This window comes from Musca domestica, unplaced genomic scaffold, assembly GCF_030504385.1.
Source record: "Musca domestica strain aabys unplaced genomic scaffold, Musca_domestica.polishedcontigs.V.1.1 85, whole genome shotgun sequence".
Lineage (NCBI taxonomy): Eukaryota > Metazoa > Arthropoda > Insecta > Diptera > Muscidae > Musca > Musca domestica.
Window position 1 is genome coordinate 2,325,543 of NW_026712418.1, and position 25,225 is coordinate 2,350,767.

Consider the following 25,225-nt stretch of genomic DNA (forward strand, 5'->3'; position numbering starts at 1 on the left):
TTTCAATACATTAGCTTTATTTCTTAAAAAATCTCATTTTTATTTAACTATTTATCTACGGGGGGTAAAGCAAAGAATATTTACATTTGAAGTTATTCGATTCAATGGTTCCATCTATCACAATATTGAAATATATGCTTTGTACCTTCACACGCACACCACACTTTACGTTGGATTACAACACATCGTCGGTCACCTCATTCAGCTGGTGTGTAATCTCCATATTACCCATTGCTTCCTCATAACGCTGGCGATCTTCGGGCTGTGTGGGATACCAATCGGTGGGACGACAACATCGTTGAAACCGTGTCTTAAATGATCCCATGCTCTGTAGCATTGAATGGGCGGCATAACCGGGTATGAATAGCCATGGCAGGAGCATAAAAATGAAACCCAAAATAGCAATAATGACATTTGACAGCATATGCTCGTAGAAGGCCACAATAATGCCGAGTAACTGGAAGGATTAAAAAAAGAAATATTTCAAATTAAAATAATAATATTCAATGCCATTAAAAAATAAGTAAAAAAACATTAAGTTCGACCGGGCCAAACTTTTAATACCCTCCACCTTAGGGTTAAGTAAACATTAGAAGAAATGTGGCAAAAACCATTAAAATGCCGAATACCGGCAGGTACCGTTATATTGGGGCTATACCAAATCGTGGACCTACACATGCAATGTTTCGCCAAAGAAGCTAGAACCCAATATGACCTACAAATACCAATTTTCAGACAAATCCGTGAAAAAATGTGTCAAAAATCATCAAATTACCGAATATCGGGAGGAACCGTTGTATGGGGGCTATACCAAAACGTGGACCTATAATTACAATGACTCGCCACACGAACTAGGACCCTTTATGATCTACAACTACCAATTTTCAGAGAAATTCTTGAAAAAATATGTCAAAAGTCATCAAAATACCGAATGTTGGGAGGTACCGTTGTATGGGGGCTATACCAAAACGTGGACCTATAATTACAATGACTCGCCACACGAACTAGGACCCATTATGACCCACAAATACCAATTTTTAGACAAATCAGTGAAAAAATGTGGCAAAAACCATAAAAATACCGAATATTGGGAGGTACCGTTATATGGGGGCTATACCAAATCATGGGCCCATACATGCAATCTTTCGCCACCGGAGCTGGAACCCGTTATGACCAACGAATACAAATTTATAGACAAATCCGTGAAAAAAATGTGGCAAAAAAAATTAAAATACCGAATATCGGGAGGTACTTTTATATGGGGGCTGTACCAAAACGTGAACCCATACATGCAATGTTTTTCCACACGCACAGGGACCCGTTATGACCTACAAATACCAATTTTCAGACAAATCCGTGAAAAAATGTGGCATAAATCATCAAAATACCGAATATCGGAAGGTACCGTTATATGGGGACTGTACCAGAACGTGGACCGATATATCTCATTTTCAATACCAATCATCCTAGATACAATACAATTTGCTCTGCTAAATTTTGGCACTCTACGTCAAATAATGTGGGCTGTATCGTGATTTCAACAGACAGACAGACGGACATCGTTAAATCGACTTAGAATTTTATGCTGATTATGAATATATATATATACTTTATGGGGTCTACGACGAATATTTAAGGATGTTACAAACGGAATGACAAAGTTAATATACCCTCCTTTCCAAGGTGGAGGGTATAACAAGTCAGAAAATGTCAGTCGGTTTTGCCGACAGATGTAACCCTCAGCCAAGGCTCGATTATTTAAATATGTTTTGAATTCTGTTATGATTATTCTATGGACTAGGTTACGACGGAATGGGTCAATATTGATCATTTCGTGTCGGACCGGAATACAGATGATATAAATATTGCGACGTGCCAGGTTCGGACTATATTGGCTACTATCTTTACTTTATATGAAATACATGATCAATTTTAGAGAATGTTGAAATGTGCTTGAGGTACCAGATATAGTCGACCGAAGTATTCAATTTGCATGCTTCATCTAATACATATACAGATTTTGGTATGGGCAATATTTCAAGAAAATCGAACGTTTATATCCAATTTAAGGGAAACCATAATGGAATGGTCCGATCTCTACCGCTTTTATAACAGATCCTGTGTTGATAGAAATATTCAAAATAAAATAAATGGAATCGGATGTTAATTTTGCGCTTTATTAGCATAATGGATATTCAAAATGTCGTTGTGGGGGAGAGGTACCAGAAATAGTGGGCCGATATATTCCATCTTAACACAAGGCCTTGGGTTAATAAAAATATTGGGATGTGTGAAATTTGAAGAAAATCGGACTCTTACATCACATTTTATAAGATTTTTAATTATTCAAAAGGTTGACCCTTTGTGGAGGAGGTACTTGATGGAGTGCACCGATATTGTCCATTTTCACACCTGACCTAGCAATGACGCAAATATTAGGGTTTGCAAAGTTGGAGCAAAATCCGATTATCTTTTCTCTTTCTGTGCAAAAAATTTTTTTTTTTTGGGAAAATTTTAACTTTTGTGGGGGATGTACAAGAAAGAGTGGACCGATATATTCCATCTTAACACAACGCCTTGGGTTAATAAAAATATTGGGATGTGTGAAATTTGAAGACTCTTAAATCACATTTTATAAGGGTTGTAATTATTCAAAATTTTGACCCTTTGTGGCGAAGGTACTTGATGGAGTGAACCGATATTGTCCATTTTCGCACCTAACCTAGCACTGACGCAAATGTTAGGGTTTGCAAAGTTGGAGCAATATCGGATTATCGATTCTCTTTCTGTGCAGGAAATATGTTTTTTGGAAATATCGACCTTTTGTGGGGGAGGTACAAGAAGAAGTGCCCATCTGCGAACTCGATCTAAGTTTGACAAAAATATTACGTTGTACCAAGTTTGGATCAAATCGGATAATGCCTTCGAGAGTTATCGTGAGCACCAACCAGACAGACGGACATCGCTAGATCGACCCCAAATGTCCTGAAACGGCTTTGGTTCAAGGAGACCTAGGGTTAAAACCGTTATTTCGACTAGGCACGTTTTGGTCGTATCAAATGATTTATACCTTTCTTAGCCATATGGCTGAGGGTATAAACATTTTGCACAGATCAGACTTTTGTGTGCAGGCAGGCCAAGTTCGAATATGTGCTATTTAACGGTACCCCCGATATTCGCTATTTTTGATGATTGTAGCCACATTTTTTAATGGAATTGGTTTAAAATTCACAGAAGGAGTTACTTCTGTGTACCATACCCCCTTGGAAGGACATTTTTATAACGGTACATCCCGATATTCGGTAGATGATGATTTTAGCCACAACTTTCAAAAGAATTGTCTGAAATTCCACACCAGGAGTTCTTTCTGAGTACTTTAATACCTGGAAGAGAATTGTCTATATAGGTCCACGATATCGTATATCCCCCATATGACGGTACCTCCCGATATTCCTAATTTGATTATTTTAGTGACATTTTTGTTCGGAATCGGTCAATCATTCAAATTTCGTACTTGAAGTTTTAAGCTCGTAATGAATACTACAACCTATGAAGGAAAATTCTCTATAAAGGTTTTCGTATAGCCCACATATAACGGAATCTGACTTTATTGGGTTTTTTGATTATTGAAAAGAATTATTTCTAAATTTGTATTTAAAGTTCGGAACGGGTACTTCAGTCTATGACAAAAAATATGCGGGTCTTCGTATATCCCCCATACAACGGTTTTCATTCATGTGGCATTTTTGAAATTTTTCAATATCCTTCAAAATGGTGGAAGGTATTAAATTGACCGAACTTAGCTGCTTTTTTATTTGTTTGCATTTAAAATGGTGGATTTTTAGAGAGTATCTTTAGATCCTGAGCGGGGATTTTTGGGATTATTTTTAGATCGTAAAACCGTGTTTTTTTTAGGAATTATTGCTAGTTATCGCGTGATTTTTTGTGGGAATAGTTGTCGAACCTTGGATTTTTTATAAAACATCTTTAGACCTTGAAAATTTAAGGTATATTTTTAAATTCAAATTTTTAAGGAAACTTTTAGACTTCGCAAATTCAATATTTTAAAACAATATTTTTGAGATTTGGAAGAGTGGATTTTAGGGAGGATTTTTTAACCCTTGAATCACGCAATGTTTAGGGATTTTTTTTAAACCTCGAGTTATATTTGGGAATATTATGAACTATTTTTAGGATTTTTTTACCCTCAGACGTATGGCTAGAGAGGGTATATATTATTTGATACGGCCAAAACGTGCCTCATAGAAATAACGGTCTTAGACCCTAGGTCTCTTTGGACCAAATCCGTCTCAGGATATTTTGAGTTGATCTAGCGATGTCCGTCCGTCCGTCTGTCTTTCTGGCTGGTGTATACGATAATCCAAACTTAGAACATCGTAATATTATTGTCCAACTTAGAATGGAGACGGGCAATATCGGTCCACTCCTTCCGGTACAACCCACACAGGAGGCCAAGAAAAAAATTATAATAATAATAATTTACTGCACAGAAAGAAAAGGGATAATCCGATTTTGCTACAACTTTGCAAATCCTAATATTTGCATCAGTGCTAGGTCAGTTGAGAAAATGGACAATATTGGTCCACTCCATCAAGTACCTCCCCCACAAAGGGTCAAAGTTTTGAATAATAATCACTTTTATAATTTGTGATATAAGAATCCGATTGTCTTAAAATTTCACACATCTCAATATTTTTATGAACTCAAGGTCTGGTGTGAATATGGAATATGTAGGTCCAATCCTTCTGGTACCTCCTCCACAAAGGGTCAACATTTTGAATATCAATGAAGCTCATAAAACTCGAAATTAAAATCCGATTCCATTTAGACTTAACACATCTCAATATTTCCATCAACACAAGGTCATATAAATATGATAGAGATCCGATGATTTTTTCTGGTACCTACCCCACAAAGGGTCAAAGTTTTGAAAAACCAAAACGATCATAAAATCCGAAATAAGCATCAGGTTCTCCTCATATTTCACACATTTCATTATTTCTACTAGCAAAAGTTCAGCCGTGAAAATCTACTCCTTCGGGTACCTTCTCATAAAAGCTCATAAAACGTGAAATTAACATCGGATTCCATTTAGGCTTGGTACATCTCAACATTTTTGTCAACACAAGATCTATTATGAAGATGGTAGAAATCGGGCCATTCCATCTGGTACCTCCCCCACATAGGGTTCAAGATTTTGAGCCCGCTCAAAAAAAGCAAAATTAGCATCCAACTCTGTTCAAATTTCACACATACAAACATATGAATATGAATAAGGTCGAAATGTTCATAACAGAAGTATTTGAATATTCGAACATTGGCTGATGGTATGCATCTGTCGACAAAACCGACTGATACCTTTGCATTTGTGTTTTTTATTGAAGTATGGAATCAAAAGGAAAATTTTGGATGGACACCTGACCAAGAAGCAGACCTCGAAGCATTGATCTTGATCTTGGATTATTATACGGACCATTATTGAAGGGTGTATTTTCAGAAGGCCCACCAGATATCAAGCGTAGGCTACTCAGGGAATATTTTTAGATGAGCGATCAGATATTGAAACATGGATTTTTCGGGAATATTTTAGATGGACCACCTGACCTGGAAGTATTGATTTTTCGGAATTTTTTTAGCAAGACCTCGAAGCTTTGATCTTGGACTATTAAATGGATCATCACACCCCAAAACCAAGATTTTTTTATTGCATTTTTTTAAGAAGCTCCAACCGACTTCGAAGCTTGGACCCTTGAGTAAATAGTATTTTTAATGACACTTACCAATGCCAACAGCATACCCATTGGTGCCACGAATCTCAAAATATTGATATTCCAGGTGGAGAAACGATGATTGGTCATAAATTCAAAATCACGTTGGAAACGAACCCGGCCATATATCCAGAGGACGACCAAAATTAATAGTAAATTAATGGCCGTATGAGTGGTATAAGTATCAACTGCCAGGGCCGTGAAATAGGTAACACCGTGCTGGAAAAGTAACGGGATATTAATGAGATTTTTCTGTTTTGATTTCCGAAATATCGTGGCAACTTACATTCGATGTAAAATATAAAGAAACCGCTGTCATCAGACCAACTAAGGCCATTGAAACTTCCAATTTCTTTTCGCGAAGTTTGACGAATTCATCAAATATTGTGGTTAAAATTGAATTCAATTGAATTAGCTGTAATGGGAATATTATGAGTAAAGTGAATATTTGCATATCTCAAGATTCTGATTCGAAAATATTTGCTCAATTTTGCGTGGATATTCCGAAACTTTTTCGAAATCTCAGCCATTTTTGCCCCTAACTCATGATAATGAAACTACTCCAGCCAAAACTTACAATTAATAACATGCCACTAAGGAACAACATGAAATACAACAGCATCGACCAGAAATTGGGCCAAGGCATATCGGCCATTACACTGCCACTGGAAAGATACAGGGTCCAAATATTCTCCACTTCCGAATAGTAGTTGTTTTCCGTTTTAACTGTATAAAAAAAAGAAATAATATATTTTTCATAAAAAAAAGAATATTTTAATAGTCATCCTTACCTCTCAAATAGACCTCGGTAAAGTTCTGCAACATATCTATGCCCAAGATGAGGAAAAATTGCCCCAGTCCAATTATCCAACTGTACTTGACAATGTTCGTTTTGAATTTATTATAACTTGACAGGGTTATGAATAGACCCCAACCGGGACCAAAACCCGATATACCATATATCGGTATGGCAGCAATACCAGCACCAATATCCCTCCATGTCGGTATGAAGAGATGACGATACACTTTCTCAGCTCCGGGCAAAAAACTGAAACGTATCAAAAGAAACACCAAAATTCCGAGTAAAGTCCAAACGCAATAGCGAACAATGACACCGAACTGAAAATAGATTAGAATACATTACAAAGGTCTTGCAACAAGAAATTGAGAAAAAGTTCAGTTAATTACACTGTGCAACAGAAACAATAGCAAGTTAAACAAGTAAAAAAGCTGTAAGTTCGGCCGGGCCGATCTTTGAATACCCTCCACCATTTGGAACGATTTTGACAATTTTCAAAAAAAAAAAAAAATAAATAAATAAATAAAATCCATTAAAAATTCTGTTAAAATCTTAAAAATACCGAACGTAGTCGTTATATTAGTGTCTATACGATGACGTGGACCTGCATAGACAACTTTTGTCGTAAACCATTACTATACACAAATGCGAAACTTGAATGAAAAAATTCGGTGAATAATGTAGCTAAAATCATCCAAATACCGAATATCGGGAGGTACCGTTATATGGGGGCTATACGAAGACGTGAACCTGCCCAGACAATTTTCTGTCTTAGGCTGTAGTATCCATTACGAATTTGAAATACCAAATTTGAAATAATTCCGGTGAATAATGCCGCTAAAACTATTAAAATACCGAATATCGGAAGGTCCCGTTATATGGGGGCTATACCAAAACATGGACCTGCGCAGACAATTTTCTGTCTTAGGCTGTAGTAACCATTACGAATTTCAAATACCAAATTTGAAACAAATCCGCTAAATAATGTCGCTAAAATCATTAAAATACCGAATATCGGAAGGTACCGTTATATGGGGGCTATACCAAAACGTGGATCTACATGGTCCATTTTGAATGCCAAAAGTCCTGTAGACATAACATACATTTGAATAAATTTTTATCAATCTACTTCAATTTGTTCGGAAGCTAGAGTGATTTCCATAGACGGAGAGACGGATAGACGGATGGACATCGCTAAATCGACATAGAATTTTATGATGATCAGGAATATACATACTTTGTGGGGTCTAAATTGTATATTTAGAGATGTTACAAACGGAATGACAAACTTAATATACCCTCCATACTATGGTGGAGGGTATAAAAAGTATCAGTCGATTTTGCCGGCAGATGCATACCCAGCCAAATGTTCGATTATTCAAATATATGTTGACTTGTGCTATTATTATTCAAATTGTTGACCCTCCATGGAGTAGGATTCGAAGGGATGGGTCAATAATCTCTATTTCGTATCGGACCTAAATAAATATGATATAAATATTGCGACGTGCGGGATTGGACTATATTGGTTCTTTCCGTCACTTTAAATGAGACATGTGAAAATTTTAACAAATGTTGAAAAGTGCCTGAGGTACCAAATATAGTGGACCGAAGTATACTCCATTTCCACACTTCTTCTAATACAGATACAAATATCGGTTTGGGCAAAATTACAAGCAAATCGAACATCTGTATCCAATTTTGTGCGAAATCATAAATTTCATATTCATCTCAGGTTTCTAGTTGAGAAAAATATTTAGATAAAGCAATTTGTTTGTTCCGCAAGTTATGACAGATAAAAGTATTGTGATCCCTTGTGGGTGAGGTGCAAAAAGGCGTTCTTAGATATACATCATCTTCACAACAGATTTTGAGTTAGCAAAAATATTTGTATGTGTGTAATTTGAAGAGAGTTTGATGCTTATTTCGCTTTCTATGAGCGCATGGTTTTTCCATGTTTTGAACCAAATGTGGGGGAGGTACCGAAAGAAATGGTCCGATCTTCACCATCTTTATAACATATCTTGCGTTGATGGAAATATTGAGATGTACCAAGTCTTCAATGGAATCGGATGTTAATTTCGCGTTTTATGAGCTTCATAGATATTCAAAATTTTCAGCCTTTGTGGGGGAGGTACCAAAAGGAGTGGACCGATATATTCCATCTTAACACCAGATCATTGATTTATAAAAATATTGGGGTGGTGTGAAATTTTAGACAATCGGATTCTTACATCACATTTTATAGGAGTTATAATTATTCACAATTTTTACCCTTTGATCGAATGACCGATATTGTCCATTTTCGCACTTGACGTAGAACTGATTCAAATATTAGGATTTCCAAAGTTGGAGCACAATCGGATAATCCTTTTTTTCTGTGAAGCTTTTTTTTTGGAAAATGTCGATCTTTGGTGGGGGAGGTACCAGAAGGAGTGGACCGATGTATTCCATCTTGGCCCAGACATTGGGCATACACAATTATTGGGATGTGTGACATTTGAAGACAATCGGACTCTTACATCACATTTTATAAGAGTTGTAATTATTCAAAATTTTGACCCTTTGTGGGGGATGTACTTGATGGAGTGGACCGATATTGTTCATTTTCGCATCGGATCTAGAACTGATTCAAATATTAGTATTTGCTAAGTTGGATCAAAATCGGATAATCCTTTCTTTTTCTGTGAAGCATTTTTTTTTTGAAAATGTCGACCTTTGGAGGTGTACGTACCATAAGGAGTGGACCGATATTGCCCATCTCCGAACTCGACCTAAGTTTAATAATAATATTACGATGTACCAAGTATTTACCAAATCGAATACTGCCTTCGAGAGTTATCGTGCGAACCAACCAGCCAGGCAGATAGACAGACGGACGAACATCGCTAGATCGACTCCAAATGCCCTGAAACGGTTTTGGTCCAAAAAGACCTAGGGTCTAAGACAGTTATTTCGAGGAGGCACGTTTTGGCCCTATCAAATGATGTACATATGGCTGAGGGTATAAGAAATGGCACCAATATTTATACCCTACACCACATAGTGCTAAGGGTATTATGTCTTTCTGCATTTGTTTGTAACATGCGGAAGGAAGTTAGATAGACCCATAGTTACTTTTGAGGATCTTCATAAAATCACTTTCTGTCCATGTATTCTTGTGAACAACATACAGGTCGCATTTTTTATCCGATTGAGATGAAATTTTCCAAATAATTTTTGTTTGGCCCAAGGACAATTGTTGAAATTGGTGAGAATCGCTTCAAATTTATATATAGCTTCCATATATATATTCAGCCGATTTCGAGGTTATTGTGCACCAAATTGCCAATAAATGTCCAAATGACCTGAATTTTGGTTCATCCCACTGAATTCAGTCTAGAAGCAAGTACATTAAATTTAGAGAATATCGGTTCAGATGTAGCTATAGCTCCCATATATATGTTCAATCCGATTTGGGGGGTTTAAGTCCCTCACATGCACTCCACCTGTATGATATGTGGTACCGGACATCAGATACTGCTCGGAAATACCTCTGTAAAATTTTATCGAGATCGGATCAGAAAAAAAAAATTTATCGAGATCGGATCAGATTAGGATATAGCTCCCATATACATCCGAATTAGGGTTTAAAGTGCCTCACAAGCGTAATATGCATTCCACAACAATGATCATTGGTGCCAGATATAAGATACAGCTGTGAAGTAAGTGTATCGAATTTTGTCAAGATCGGTTCAGATTTGGATATAGCTGACATATAGATCTTCAACCGATTTGGTGTTAATTGTGCACCAAATGCTCAATATCAGTCCAAATGACCTGAATTTAGGCACATCCGACCGAATTCAGTGTAGAAGCAAGTACATCAAATTTGTTGACAATCGGTTCAGATATGGCTATAGCTCTAATATATATGTTTTACCTGATTTGGGTGTTTATGTCCCTCACATTCATAATATCCACTCCACAGGAATGATATTTGGTACCAAATATCAGTTACAGCCCAGAAATACCTCTGCCAAATTTTATCAAGATCGGTTCAGATTTTTATGTAACTTCGATCTACATGGGGTGTTGGGTATCATACAGTCGGCCCGCCCGACTTTTGACCTTTCCTTACTAGTGAAGTTTACATAAATGTACGAAACTTGATATAAACAGTTAAATCATTGCCATGGGCATAACATAACTTACCGTTTCGGTTTTGAAAAATCTGTAGACTATAACTGCAACAATGGCCCAAACAAACAGGGCACATAGAATCAACTGCCACGACATTGAGTAATCCACATCATTGTAGTCGAACAGATTCAGGTCGTGGAATAGGGAACTTGAAATAAAAAAGAAAATCGGAAGCAATTATATAAAAATTGAAGAAAGTGTATTCAAAACTTACTGGAAATACAAAACGGAGGGTATATGATGATTAACATAATTATCATGGTATGAAGAAGTTTCATTTGTCCCCTCCCCAGATCCACTGCCCTCAATAAATTCGGTGAGATTACCAAATTTCATATTACACAACTGAAAATAAAAACTAGCAATTTAAGTTGATCCAATCGTAATGTCTCTCCTTTCAACTTACATTGATTTCCTGATCCTCGGTTAGGTTCTGGGCCCATGTTTTAAATCCTTCACAACTCCATGGCAAGGTGGGATTCATTGAGGCAAAGAAATACAGCAGTGGCACCATGGCAAATATGCTATAGTAGGTCAGCACACAGATATTCATGGCCAGGGTAACATAACCAATACCTGTGGGAGAGAGGTTAATTTCGGGGTTTGTGTGGTTGATTGAGAAATATTACCTTTAAATAATGGCGCCAAACGAAACGATGATATAAACCCACTGCTGGAAAACTGACCCATAAACGATTGTATAACAATAAATGGTATTATATAGACAGCCAAGCTGATAAGATAGACGGGCAGGAAGGAGACAACTGGAATTTGATGTAAATATTTGGAAATTAAAAAAAAAAACATTTTTAACAAATTTCGAAGCCCCCCCAGCCTTATTACACGTCATAAGAGACTCTGATTCCAAACTACAGAATTCTAGCTCATTCCGTTTGTCTAACATAAAATTTTCATACTTTTCGTACCCTTTTAACAAATTTCGAACCCTTTTTACAAATTTCGAAAAGACCAAGTCTTGGCGAGTAACCTGTAAAAAGGGTTCGAAATTTGTTAAAAGGGTACGAACAGTACAAAAATTTTGTGTTAAACAAACAGAATGAGCTAGAATTCTGTAATTTGGAATGAGAGTCTCTTATGTAGTGCAGGATAGATGTACCGAAGGGTTTTGGAAATTTATGATTACAAACGTTCTAAAAGTCTATCATTTGGTATTATGTGAACGGATAGAGGTAAAAAATTGAAATTTGGTATGAGTTGGAAAAGTAAGTTTGATATACGAAGGATATTTTGGATATGGGCACTAATTGTGCCAACTGTACTAAGTGGTACTAAATTCCGAAGAATCTGGTTTAGGGTGACCAGATGAAGCTGGAATTTTTAAATGTTGTATTGGGGTCCCTGTTATAGGTAGATTTGTGATAAAGGCGTGGTTTTGGAAATGTGTACTACAAATGAACGTAAAGTACTAAATATTCCTATATTTGGTACAATTTGATATTGTATGAACAGATAGAACTTAAAATATAAAATTTGGTATTAGGGTCGCTATTAATATGTAGCCTTGACATGTGGAGGTACTTTTGGAAGTGTGTATTTTAATTATACGATCCGAAAAGTTCAGAATGGCACTATATTTGGTATCGGATGAAGCGATAGAGATACAATTCTGAAATTTGATATTGATCTGAGGTTGAGATTTGGCGGTTGTTCGAAAATGTAGCCGATCTCTTCACTTGGGTAAAAAAAAATTTTGTCATAGTTTTTATACCCTACACCACATAGTAGTAAGGGTATTATGTCTTTGTGCATTTGTTTGTAACATGGAGAAGGAAACGAGATAGACCCATAGTTACTTTTGAGAACCTGCATAGAATCACTTTCTGAGTCAGTCCGTCTGTCCATGTATTCTTGTGAACAAAATGCAGGTCTCATTTATTATCCGATTGAGATGAAATTTTCCAAGCAATATTTTTTTGGCCCAAGGACGAACCCTATTGAAATTGGTGAGAATCGGATCAAATTTAGATATAGCTCCAAATGTCCACTATCAGTCCAAATGTACCAAATGTCCACTATCAGTCCAAATTACCTGAGTTTTGGCACACCCAACCGAGTTCGGCCTAGAAGCAAGTATATCAAATTTGGAGAAAATCGGTTCAGATATAGCTATAGCTCCCATATATATCTTTCATCCGATTTGATCTTTAAGTCCCTCACATTCCTACTATGCACTCCACAACCGTGATATTTGGTACCAGGTATTAGATGGAGCACTGAAATAGCTGTTTTAAATTTTATCGAAATCGGTTCAGATTTGGATATAGCTCCCATATATATCTTCATCCGATTTCGGGTTAATTGACCACCAAATGGCCAATATCAGCCCAAATGGCCCGAATTTTGGCACATGTGACCGAGATTAGCCTTAAAGCAAATACAACAAATTTGGAGAAAATCGTTTCAGAAACAGCTATAGCTCCAATATATATGTTTTATCCGATTTGGTGTTTAAGCCTCTCACATTCGTAATATGCACTCCACAAGAATGATATTTGGTACCAGATATAAGATACAGCCCAGAAATAGCTGTTTGTAATTTTATCGAAATCGGTTCAGATTTGGATATAGCTCCCATATATATCTTCATCCGATTTCGGGTTGATTGTGCACCAAACGGTCGATATAAGTCCAAATGGACTGAATTTTAGTACATCGAACCAAATTCAGCCTAGAAGCAAGTATATCAAATTTAGTGAAAATCGGTTCAGATATAGATATAGCAACCATATATATATTTCATCCGATTTAGTGTTTTAGTCCCTTACATTCGTAATATTCACTCCACAACCGTGATATTTGGTACCAGATATTAGATGGAGCACAGGAATAGCTGTTTTAAATTTTATCGAAATCGGTTCATTTTGGATATAGCTCCCATATATATCTTCATCCGATTTCGGGTGATTGACCACCAAATGGCCGTAATAGCATCAATTTTGGCAAATCCGACCGAAACCAGCTTAGAAGCAAGTACACCAATTTTAGTAAAAATCGGTTCCCATATATATCTTTCATCCGATTTAAGTCCCTCACATTCGTAAAATGCACTCCACAGGAATGATATTTGGTATCAGATAAAGCCCAAAAATAGTTGATTTTAATTTTATTAAAATGTGTTCCGATTTGGATATGCCTCCCATATATATATTCATCCGATTTCGTGTTAATTGTGCATCAAATGGCCAATATCAGCCCAAATCACCTGAATTTTCGTACATAAGACCGAATTCAGTCTAGAAGCTAATACGTCAAATTTGGAGAAACCCGGTTCAGAAATAGCTATAGTTCGTAAAATGCACGACAGAATTAGATAGATTTTGATTTTGTACCAAATATCTCATAGAGTTCTGAAATGCCCTGTATAAACCTTTTTACGAGAGCTCTACTAAATATGCATAGTGGTGTAGGGTATCATATAGTCGGCCCCGCCCGACTTTTGAGCTTTCCTTACTGGGTTTTTTTTAATAACTTCCGAGGAGAATATACCAGACAAAAAAAAACAAGAGAACTGGTGAGGATTGGTAGCTCTTTCCGAAACCTAGGTATTCCATGCCTTAAACATTACCATCGTTCTCCGCCAATAAACAAACGTTGTTTTCATAAAAACAACAATAAAGGGATTAAGATTGACCAATTTGCAACAACAAAATACTATGGTATCCCGAAAAAACAATTCAACACTATTCTATAGGAGTTGTACGAAAAGTTCTTAATTGTACTAAATTTTTTATTGGGTGAAGCGTTTGGACTGAAATCTTTAAATCGATATTGAGGTATCTGTTGGTATCTGGAATTGAGATATGGGGGTGGATTTGAAAATGTGTAGTATAATTGTACGAAAAGTGCTATATTTGGTATTGGGTGAAAAAATTGAGATAAAATTCTGAAATTTGATATTTAGAAGAAGGGATAGAGTTTAAATCCTGAAATGTGATATGGATTTCCCTGTTGCAGTCTGCGGTTGAAAGAAGGAGCTGGTTGAGGATATCCCCACTATAATTGTACTAAATGGTACTAAATTTGGTAACGGGAGAAATTAATGAGGCGAAATCCTGACATTTGATATCAATATAGATATCTGAGGTTTAGATATGGAGATTGTTTTTAAATACGTACTATAATTGTTCGAAAAGAACTAAATGCTACTATATTTGATATAGGGTGACACTGACGCTGAAACCTTGAAATTTAGTATTTAGTGTCTAGCAACGCGATATAGAAGGGTTTTGCAAATTTTTACTAAAGTTATACGAAAAGTACTGAGGGTTACTAAATTTGACATTAAGTGAAGGTATGGAGCTGGAATCCTCAAACTTGATCTGGAATTGAGATATGGAGCTGCTTTTGGAGTTATGTACTGTAATTGTTCGAATAGTACTTAATGGTACTAATTTTGGATCACTGTTGTGTGGTGTCTAGAATTTAGAGAGTTAGATTCTTTTGGATATGCGTACTAAATGTTACTAAATTTGGCCTTGGCAGAAATTCTGAAGAATAAAAACTCTCGTAAAATGTTTAACAACCGTCTATTGTTAACCGATCTACTTTAAATACATCCGTCCCAATTTTTTGTCGTTTATAAGAGCAATGGAATATATCAGTCCACTCTTTCTCCCCCACAAAAGTTCAAAAATTTCGAAACAAATCAAATACATCTCGTATAAACCGAGATGAGGACTCGTTAAATCCATGCTTTGAACGTGGTTTTATTTATGTAAAATTTAGATTTCTCATAAAATACAAGATTATTCACCACTTTTCTTCAAAGTACACACACGGCATAATTTCTACCATAACTAGATTATGGACAAATGATTAGGGTATATCATTGCTGCCACATATTATGTGTCCTAAACACGTATTTGTGCAAAATTATGAGACTTTAACCAAATGGGATGAGATAACAATTGGACTTCTGAAAGAACCGGATATTTCTTAAATTTGTATGAACCTATTGCAATTTATACTTTGCAATTTCATAATTGACAACCATTTTGCGCCATTTATATAGGTTAGGGTTGAGTTATCATTTTGTGATTTTTTTTTTAAATTTCACTTTACATTTTACAATTTTTTTTCATTTTTATAGCTATATGGCTATTTCCCCTTAATAGGTATATGAACATGTGTATTTAAGTGGTAGACAGCATCTATACGTGCAATATAATGCTTAATTATATAATAATTGTAATCTTTGTTTTCTTTCGATTATAAAATTGTGGTTATCAGTAAATAATATGTTCACATCGTTTACAGTATATTATACATAGTTATACGTACGTCTGTATGAATATTTCTTATTCCAGGGACTATTGTATTGAAATTTGAAAAGTTTTCATTATCAATATATTAAATTATTTTCATTAGAATACATGAACATATATACATAGTGTATATATATAAATAAAAAAAAATTGCAAAAACGCGATAATTCGTGTTTTTATCAATAATTTCTAATAAAAAAGTACCGGTACATGGAATCTTTTAAATGCCATTGTAAATGGTGAAATATTCAATTCACCGATGAAATTTTATGATTAAAATATATGTCTTTCATGTAACTTAAAAATAAATCGACTTGACTCAAAGCCAAATCTCAGTAGAACATAAAAGTAGAAATAAATAGAGAAAGGCCGATGCACGGCTTTTAAAGACTTACATCGCAAAGTAACTTAAAAAGAGGGGATAAGTTCCGCCGTCTTCAACACTTTTATAGATTTTCGGATTAAAATTCCTTGGAATTCCTTTTAGGTATATAGTATCTTCGGCAATAATATAGATAACAATGCGAGGATATAAGTCAAAGAAGACATCGAAAGTCTAACTCTTTCCTAAATGCCAGGAATTCACATATATTAACCTGTAAGGAAAAGTCAAAAGTCGGGCGGGCCGACTATATGCATATTTAGTAGAGCTCCCGTAACAAAATAATTCATTTGAAGTATATCGTACCATATATCAACATTTGACTTTACAGAAGTTATAGTTTTGTTTCTGAGTGAACTAAAATAGGGGAGGCATATCCAATTCTGAATCGATTTTCACTAAATTTGACGGAGAATTTTAATTTAATAATATCATTTGGGGAAGGATTATATTAAAAAAATATATATCGAGCCGAGCCACAAATTGGAAACGTACGTCCCGAAATTCACTCCATTTGGGCTGATATTAGCCATTAATTGCACAATATACCTGAAATCGGATTAAGGATATATATGGGAGCTATATCCAAATCTGAACCTATATCGATAAAATTTGGCAAATGTATTTCCGAGCTTTATAGGATATTTGGTACCAAATATCATTGCTGTCAAATGCATATTACGAATGTGAGGGACTTAAACTCCAAATAGGATGAAACATATATATGGGAGCTATAGCTATATCTGAACCGATTTGATTTGATGTACTTGCTTGTAGACTGAATTCGGTTGGATGTACCAAAACTCAGGTCAGTTGAACTGATATTGGCCGCAATTAACCCGAAATTAGTTGAGGATACATATGTAAGCTATATCCAAATCTGAACCTATCTTGGCAAAATTTACATACACTTATTTCTGAGCTGTGTCTGATATCTGGTACCAAAGATCATTGTTGTGGAATGCATATAACGCTTGTGAGGGATTTTTAACTCCAAATCGGATGAATATATGTGGGCTATATCTGAATCGATTTACACCAAATTTGATGTACTTGCTTCTAGACTGAATTCGGTCAGATGTGCCAAAATGCAGGTTATTTGGGCTGATATTGGCCATTTGGTGCTATTGGCCGAAATCGGTTAAAGATATATATGGGAGCTACATCCAAATCAGAACCGATCTTTATAACATTTGGCAGAGGTATTTCTAGGCTATATCTGATATCTGGTACCAAATACGCTTGTGAGGGACTTTAAATCCCAAATCGGATGAAACATATATATGGACGCTATTGCTATATCTGAAACGATTTGCACCTAATTTGATTTACTTGATTCTTGACTGAATTTGGTTTGATGTGCCAAAATTCAGGTTATTTGGACTTATATTGACCATTTGGTGCACAATTAACCCGAAATCGGTTGAAGATATATGGGAGCTACATCTAAATCTGATCCGATGATCACCAACTTAAATAATGTTCGTCCTTGGGCCAAACAAATATTGTTTGGAAAATTTCATCTCAATCAAATAATGAATGCGTACAAGAATACATGGACAGACGGACGGACGGACTGAAATGCATAAATCGACTCAGAAAGTGATTCTATGAATATCCTCAAAAGTAACTATGGATCTATCTCTCTTTCTTCTCCATGTTACAAATAAATGCACAAAGACATAATACTCTTACCACTATGTGGTGCAGGGTATAAAAAGAAAACACATATTTTTTCACTTGTAGTACATAAATTTCGAATGCAACTTTCGAATTCAAAGTTCGCAGAAGAAAGTTTTATATATTTCACATATAAACCGCAAAGAGTATTGAGAATTGGACAATATTCGACCACTTTTTCTAGTCCTGCCCAAGAATATATCAAAGTATAAGAAAGAGTTTGGTTCAGGGTGAACGGATGAAGTTGGAATTTTGAAATGTGTACTGCAAGTAAAAGTATTAAATAGTACTATGTTTGGTACAATTTGGGATTGGGTAAACATATTGTTCTTGGAATCTGAAAATTGTTATTTGGGACCCCGTTCATGTGTAGCTAGGACATATGGAGGGGGTTTTGGAAATGAGTGCTAAATGGTACTAAATTTGGTATTGCATGAGGTGATACGGCTGTAATCCTCAAATATAATATTGAGGTCTCTGTTGGTTTCTGGAAATGAGATAGGAAGGTAGTTTTATGGAAGTGTGTACAATAATTGTTTGAAAAGCACTAAATAGTACTAAATTTGGGATTAGGTGAAGGAATAGAGCTGAAATCCTAAAATTATAGAGGGCGTTTTGTATATGTGTACTATAATTGTTGGAAAAGTACAAAGTGGTACGAAGTTCGGTATTGGGTGAAGGAATGTGGCTGAAATCCTGAAATTTGATATTTAGATAACTGTAATTATCTGAGGGTGAGATTTAAAGGTGGGAGATTTGAAGGTGAAATTCGTCCTATATTTGTACGAAAGTACTAAATGGTACTAAATTTGGTATTAGGTGAAGGAATAGGACTGGATTCCTCAAATCTGATATTGACATATTGAAAATTCTATATAGATGTCACTGTTGGTGTCTGCATTTTTAATACAATGTCCTTGAGAAAAATGCCTAGTTTAACTGTACGAAAATAACTAAATGCTACTATTTTTGGTATTGAGTGAAGGAATAGAGTTGCAATTCTGAAATTTGATATGGATATTACTGTTGGTGTCTGTGGTTGAGATATGGAGGGGGTTTTTTGAAATGTGTACTATAATTGTTCGAAAAGTACTGAGTGGTACTAATTTAATTATGTATCTGAGGGTATACAATTTAATTTCATGATTTTTGCAAATGACTTGAGTTATGATTATTTAAACTGTTGACAGTTTATGAGGGAGGTTACACAGGAGTGGGCCAATATTTTCTATTTCGTATCTGACACAGTCTGATATAAATATTACAACGTACAAAAATTAGGACCATATTGACTACTTCCTTCACTTTATGTGAGACATATGTTAAGTTTTGGAAAATGCAAAAAAGTGCATCCGATGGACCCAAGCATTCCATTTCATCTAATACTGATGGAACAAGTAAAATAGTATCAGTCGGATTTGCCGACAGATGTATACCCCCAGCCATGAGTTATGATTATTCAAACGGTTGAGCCTTTATGGGGAAGGTTCTAAAGCAGTTTGCTAATATTGACCAATTCGTATCTGACGTAAGACTGATATAAATTTCAAGACGTGCCAGATTTGGACTATAACGACTACTTCTAATACTTTATATGAGATATGTGTAAATTTTTGGAAAATGTGGAAATAGATATAGCGGAACAAAGTATTCCATTTTCATACTTCATCTAAGAAGGGGATGGCGGATTTATATTATCTTCAAAACAGATGTTGTGTTAGCAAAAATATTTGGATGTGTGAAATTTGAAGACAGTTGGATGTTTACTTCGCTTTCTTTGAGCGTTTTGTTTTTCAAAAATCTTGAACCAGAAGAAATGCTTCTATCTGTACAATCGTTATAACAGATCTTGTGTTGATGGAAATGCTGAGATGTAACAAGTCTGGATAGAACCGGATGTTAATTTCGCCTTTTATGAGCTTCATGGATATTCAAAATGTTGACCCTTTGTGGGGGAGGTATCAGAAGGAGTGTCCCATTTATATCCCATTTTCACACCAGACCTTGGGTTAACAAAAATATTTTGATGCGTGTTATTTGAAGAGAACCACATGTTTTTTTCGGATTTTATGATCGTTTTGGTTATTCAAAATGTTGACTCTTTGTGGGGGGAGGAACCAGAAGAAATGGTCCGATCTCTACCATATTTATATCACATCTTATGTTTGTGGAAATATAGGGATGTGACAAGTCTGAATGGAATGGATTGTTTATTTCATGTTTTATGAGCTTCATGCATATTCACACTTTTGACGCCTTGGGGGAAGGTACCAGAAGGAGTGGACCGATATATTCCATCTTCACAGCAGATCTTGTTTAGCAGAAATAACGTGATGTGTGTAATTTGAAGAGAAGCGGGTACTTATTTCGGATTTTATGATCGTTTTGGTTATTCAAAATGTTGACTCTTTGTGGGGGAGGTACCAGAAGAAATGATCCGATCTCTACCATCTTTATAACAGATCTTGCGTTGATGGAAATATTCAGATGTGCCAAGTCTAAATGGATTAGGATGTTAATTTTAATGTTAATGAGCTCAATGGATATTCAAAATTTCGACCTTTTGGGGGGGAAGTACTAGAAGGGGTGGACCGATCTATTCCATCAAGGCACCAGACCTTGGCTTAATAAAATGATTGGGATGTGTGAAATTTGAAGACAATCGTACTCTTACATCACATTTTATAAGAGTCGTAATAATTCAAAATTTTGAACCTTTGTGGCAGAGGCACCAGAAGGAGTGGACCGATATTTCCCATCTCCGAACACGATCTAAGTTTGACAATAATATTACGATGTACCAAGACAAGACGGACGGAGAGACATCGCTAGATCGACTCCAAATGTTCAAATAGACCTAGCTTCGGAAACCGTTATTTCGATGAGGCACATTTTGGGCGTATCAAATGATATATACCCTCTCTAGCCATATGGCTGAGGGTATAAAAAGGTTTGGGCCAGAAATATTGGATTTGGGTAAAATCTACACTAGCTGCTTTGTTTGCTCGTTTTCTCTTAAATATGTAAACTTTTTTTCCGATCCCAGCAATGATGCAAAAATGATAAAATTAATGGATTGTGGGACGCTCTGGAAGGCAACTACCTTAACCCCAATTGGGGGTTTACCACAAACAATTTTTATACCCTACAACACTATGTGTTGGGGGTATTATAAATTTGATTGGCCCAAAAATTATGTAACACCTCGAAAATATTGGTTTCCCACATAGGAAAGTATATAGAGATCTTCCTATCTCGCCGAGCTGAATCGATCTTGCTATGTATGTCCGTCCGCCCGTCTGTCCATGTTAATTTGTAATCACTCTACAGGTCGCAATTATGGCCCGATCTTCACGAAATTTAGAATGGAGGTGGGGCTAGAACCAGAATAGAAGCCTATTGGAGATGATCGCATAATATTTAGGGGTCGAAATGGACCAAAAACTAAAAAAAAATCTGATTTTGCAATTGCTCTACAGTTTTTTTTTTTTTTTAATATTTGCAATTATCGTTCGATCCTCACGAAAATTTTCACAAGGGTAGGGTTAGGCTCAGAAGGGCTAGGCCTATTGTTTTCAATAATGTCCGCAATATATTTGGGTGTTTAAATGGACCAAAAATAGAAAAAAAATTCCTGAACACAATATTGAAGCCAATCTTCACGCTTAAGAAGAGAGTTAAGGACAGGAAAGAATTGTGGCATTTTGAATGACCACTGGATTATATTTAGCTATAAAATGGACCACAACAACTAACAGCACGACGGAGTGCGTAAATATTGGGCAAATGTCCTGGTCATATCTGGTCAGTGCTCCGTGACATAATTTCAAAAGCGAAATCTTCCAAAATAGATTTGGACATAAAGGGACTTCTAACATATTGTAGTGTTGTAGGGTATCACATGGTCGGCCCCGCACGGCTATAGATTTTGCTTACTTGTTCCCATTGCTTAAGTATTTTTCCCCTTTTGAACAGTTTTGTATTTATTTCATTTGGCACAATTTGTTTACAACTCACCTCCCGATTCCATTGTCAAATACCATGACATCGAGAAGATATCAATGCGAAATGCCAAACTCAGGCCGGCATAAATAAAATCATTCGGATGCAGCCAATTGCCGCGTTGAGTGTCGGGCACAAAGGGCTGGCGCCCGCTCTCATATGACGTCTCGTAGACCATGATGGTCGGGCAGATTTAGCGCGTTTACCAGCAAATGCAAAATACCTTAGAAGCGGGCTGCTTTGCGTTCTGTTTACTTTGCAGGCAGGCAGACTGGCGTTTGCGTTTTGTTTTTATTGTTTTGCACACAGAATAAATAATAATAACAACAAATTTTCTATGAACTTGACATTGAAAATATTTTATGAAGAACGCACATTCGGAACGATGTCGTATGTCTGTAAGTGAGAACGATAATTTATATTTTTTGTGTTTGATTGACAAAAAAAGGAGGCGGCGTTCAAATGCAAAAAAAAGAAACGGATCAAGGTAATGAGACTTGCGTTTCACTCAAACATGGCTGAGGTTTTATGCCTTGTTATTTCCGGATTTTGTGTTGTCTTAATAACTTTAGCACTAATTTTAATTAATCTCGTTATTGCTGATGTTGTTGTTGTTGTTGTATTCATTCAAACTTTTAATTGATATTAATTTTTTCATTCAAAAAGCGCGCACACATACGAACACACACACACTCGCACCCGATGCAAAAACATATTAAATATATGTATGCTATTACGGCTATTACGTTGAGGAGTGGTGGGGGGTGGCGAGGTGAGCACGGATTTGTTTGTTTTTTCTTGTTGTTGTTTCAATATTCAAATGCATTGAAAGCAGCAGCGTAAATATGCAGCGTTCTAATTAGTCGAAGCTTTGACGAACAACTAAACGATCCGTTAGCTAAACAAATCAAAAAGCATTTGATCAATCCCCCCAGCTGGTGGCAGAGAAATTCCGAATGCTCTTAAGCTTTAGCCAGCGGCCACCACACCATATCACCAACGAGAAATTCATCCACACGGAGTAACTGTAGCACACACAACAAGTGCAGTTCTGTGATCACTGCGAACGAACGACACAAACCACGGAGAGATGATCTGATGTCAAGCGATCGAGCGAGCGAGCGAGTGATCGCTTGCTCATTCGTATGCAAGAACAACACACATCATCCGCAAGTGGCATCCAGCTGAAATCGTCACTGTCGGAGGTTTTCTTTTTTTATTTTTGGTTCACACAATGGGTAATTTTGTGATATTTGTTAACATTCATGTTGAGATTGAAAGTGACCTAAACGAGGGAGATCACCTCTTTTTATATTAAATATATTTATCATAATTATTATTCGTTTAATCCGAATCGCATTTTCTTTAGCGCGGTTAACGAGAACCAGTCGCCGGGTCCTACATTTTAAACAAACCTTAAAATTGCGAGATCTAAGTCCTAAAATGGCCTTTGGCCTAAATCCTTCAGAAATTTGGAACTTAAGGGGATATGTTATTTTGATTATGGCGCTATAGAATATTGCAGATTTCAACTGAGACCACAATATCAAATTTCAAAAATCTAGCTCTATCTCTTCCCCCAATACCCAATTTAGTACCACTTGGTCAGTATTTCAGCTTTATTCAATCACCCAATACAAAATTTAGTACTATTTAGTACTGCCTTTACACAGTGAGATGAAAAAACTGCAACCAACTTCAGACTGCTGATATTTCCAAGCCACTCGTCTGACAGCTGTAAAAATTTTTCCAGTGACAAATTATTACAGGGTGAGATAAAAAAACTGCAACAAAGTCAAACGTCATTATTTTTACATTTTTTTTAAAATAAAATAGCATAAAATTTTAGAATAAGTTTCGATTTGTTGGAATTGGTCACCTTTGGCACGAATTATGGCCTTCAAATGGCCAATGAAACCGTCACACGCTGCCCGAATGTTGCTCTGCTGTATTTTGGCCCATTCCCGGCGAAGCGCTTGCTTGAGGTGATTGACACATTGGTATTTTTTAGTGCCAACCTGGCTTTCCAAAATACTCCAGACACAATAGTCCAATGGATTGGTATCCGGAGATTTTGGTGGCCATTGTGCGCTGGAAATGAAGCGAGGAACCTCATTTTGTAACCATTCTTGGGTGGTGTGTGCTGAATGCGATGGTGCTGGGTCCTATGGTTGGAATGTCCAAGGTCTGCGGTCAAAATGTTTGCGTGCCCAAGGCTTTAATGCACCCCCAGAATATTTTCGCGATCGATAAATACTAGCGGAGAGCGACCATCGGCTGTTATGGCGGCCCACACTATCACCATGGCCGGCGCTTGAGTTCTGGTGGCCCACCGAAGGTGCACATTTTCAGCTGACCTCATTGGCAAGTAAAGACGATCATTTTGTTTGTTTACAAACTGCTGAACAACGAATGTTTTCTCATCGGAGAAAACCAAATTCGGCAGTTCCCCACTCACCACGCGAAGCAAATCTTTAGCTCTTTTGAGTCTGTTTTCTTTCTGTTGAGGTGTAAGTTCTTGCACTTTTTGGAATGATGTCACCCCTGGTGATAAGTTAGGACAAATGGAAAACCCAATTTCTGTATTACAATGGAGGACCCTGGTACATAGAATCTTATTACAGATACAATTTAGATGGCAAATTGACGGCGTCAATTCGCTGATACGACTTCATACTTTGGTATTGAAAATTCACATCACGCACAGACAAACAAGCAACACAAGAAACCCACGTCTGCTTAAATGGTGATGGAAAATTGAATATTATTTTTGCCAATGGAAAAATGTTTTTCGTTTTTGTTTTAAGTGATATAAATGTATTCAGAATTAGCAATAAGCGAGCGATACGATACGATTGAAATCAAGAAAACAAGTGTGAACGTGTGTTGTACGAACATGCGATTGCAGTCGCAGGGGTGTTCCCTTAATTATTTCCGTTTGTGATCATGGAAAATAATAAATTATTTGTTTACTAACACACTCATACACATGTGGGGGAGGGAGTGTGGGAAATTCCGCAATATGAAATTAGGTCAATTGCTTTTTTTCCGCATACCAATGGGTATAGAGGGCTTCAAACCCCGTACTATAACCATTTAACTTTGT

General features: G+C 36.3%; 1 protein-coding gene across 1 annotated transcript; it reads right to left on the bottom strand.

Moving 5' to 3' along the window:
- Nucleotides 1-29: 29 nt before the first annotated feature.
- On the bottom strand, nt 30-23,127 carry LOC101891596 (sodium- and chloride-dependent neutral and basic amino acid transporter B(0+)). The gene is made up of 10 exons (XM_005185902.4): nt 22,135-23,127; nt 11,400-11,534; nt 11,177-11,346; nt 10,985-11,115; nt 10,783-10,918; nt 6,581-6,908; nt 6,367-6,515; nt 6,076-6,204; nt 5,802-6,008; nt 30-457 (listed from the first exon to the last, which is right to left on the bottom strand). Exons 1-10 carry the CDS (start codon nt 22,295-22,297, stop codon nt 176-178), a joined length of 1,830 nt encoding a protein of 609 aa, XP_005185959.2. The 5' UTR covers nt 22,298-23,127; the 3' UTR covers nt 30-175.
- Nucleotides 23,128-25,225: the final 2,098 nt, after the last annotated feature.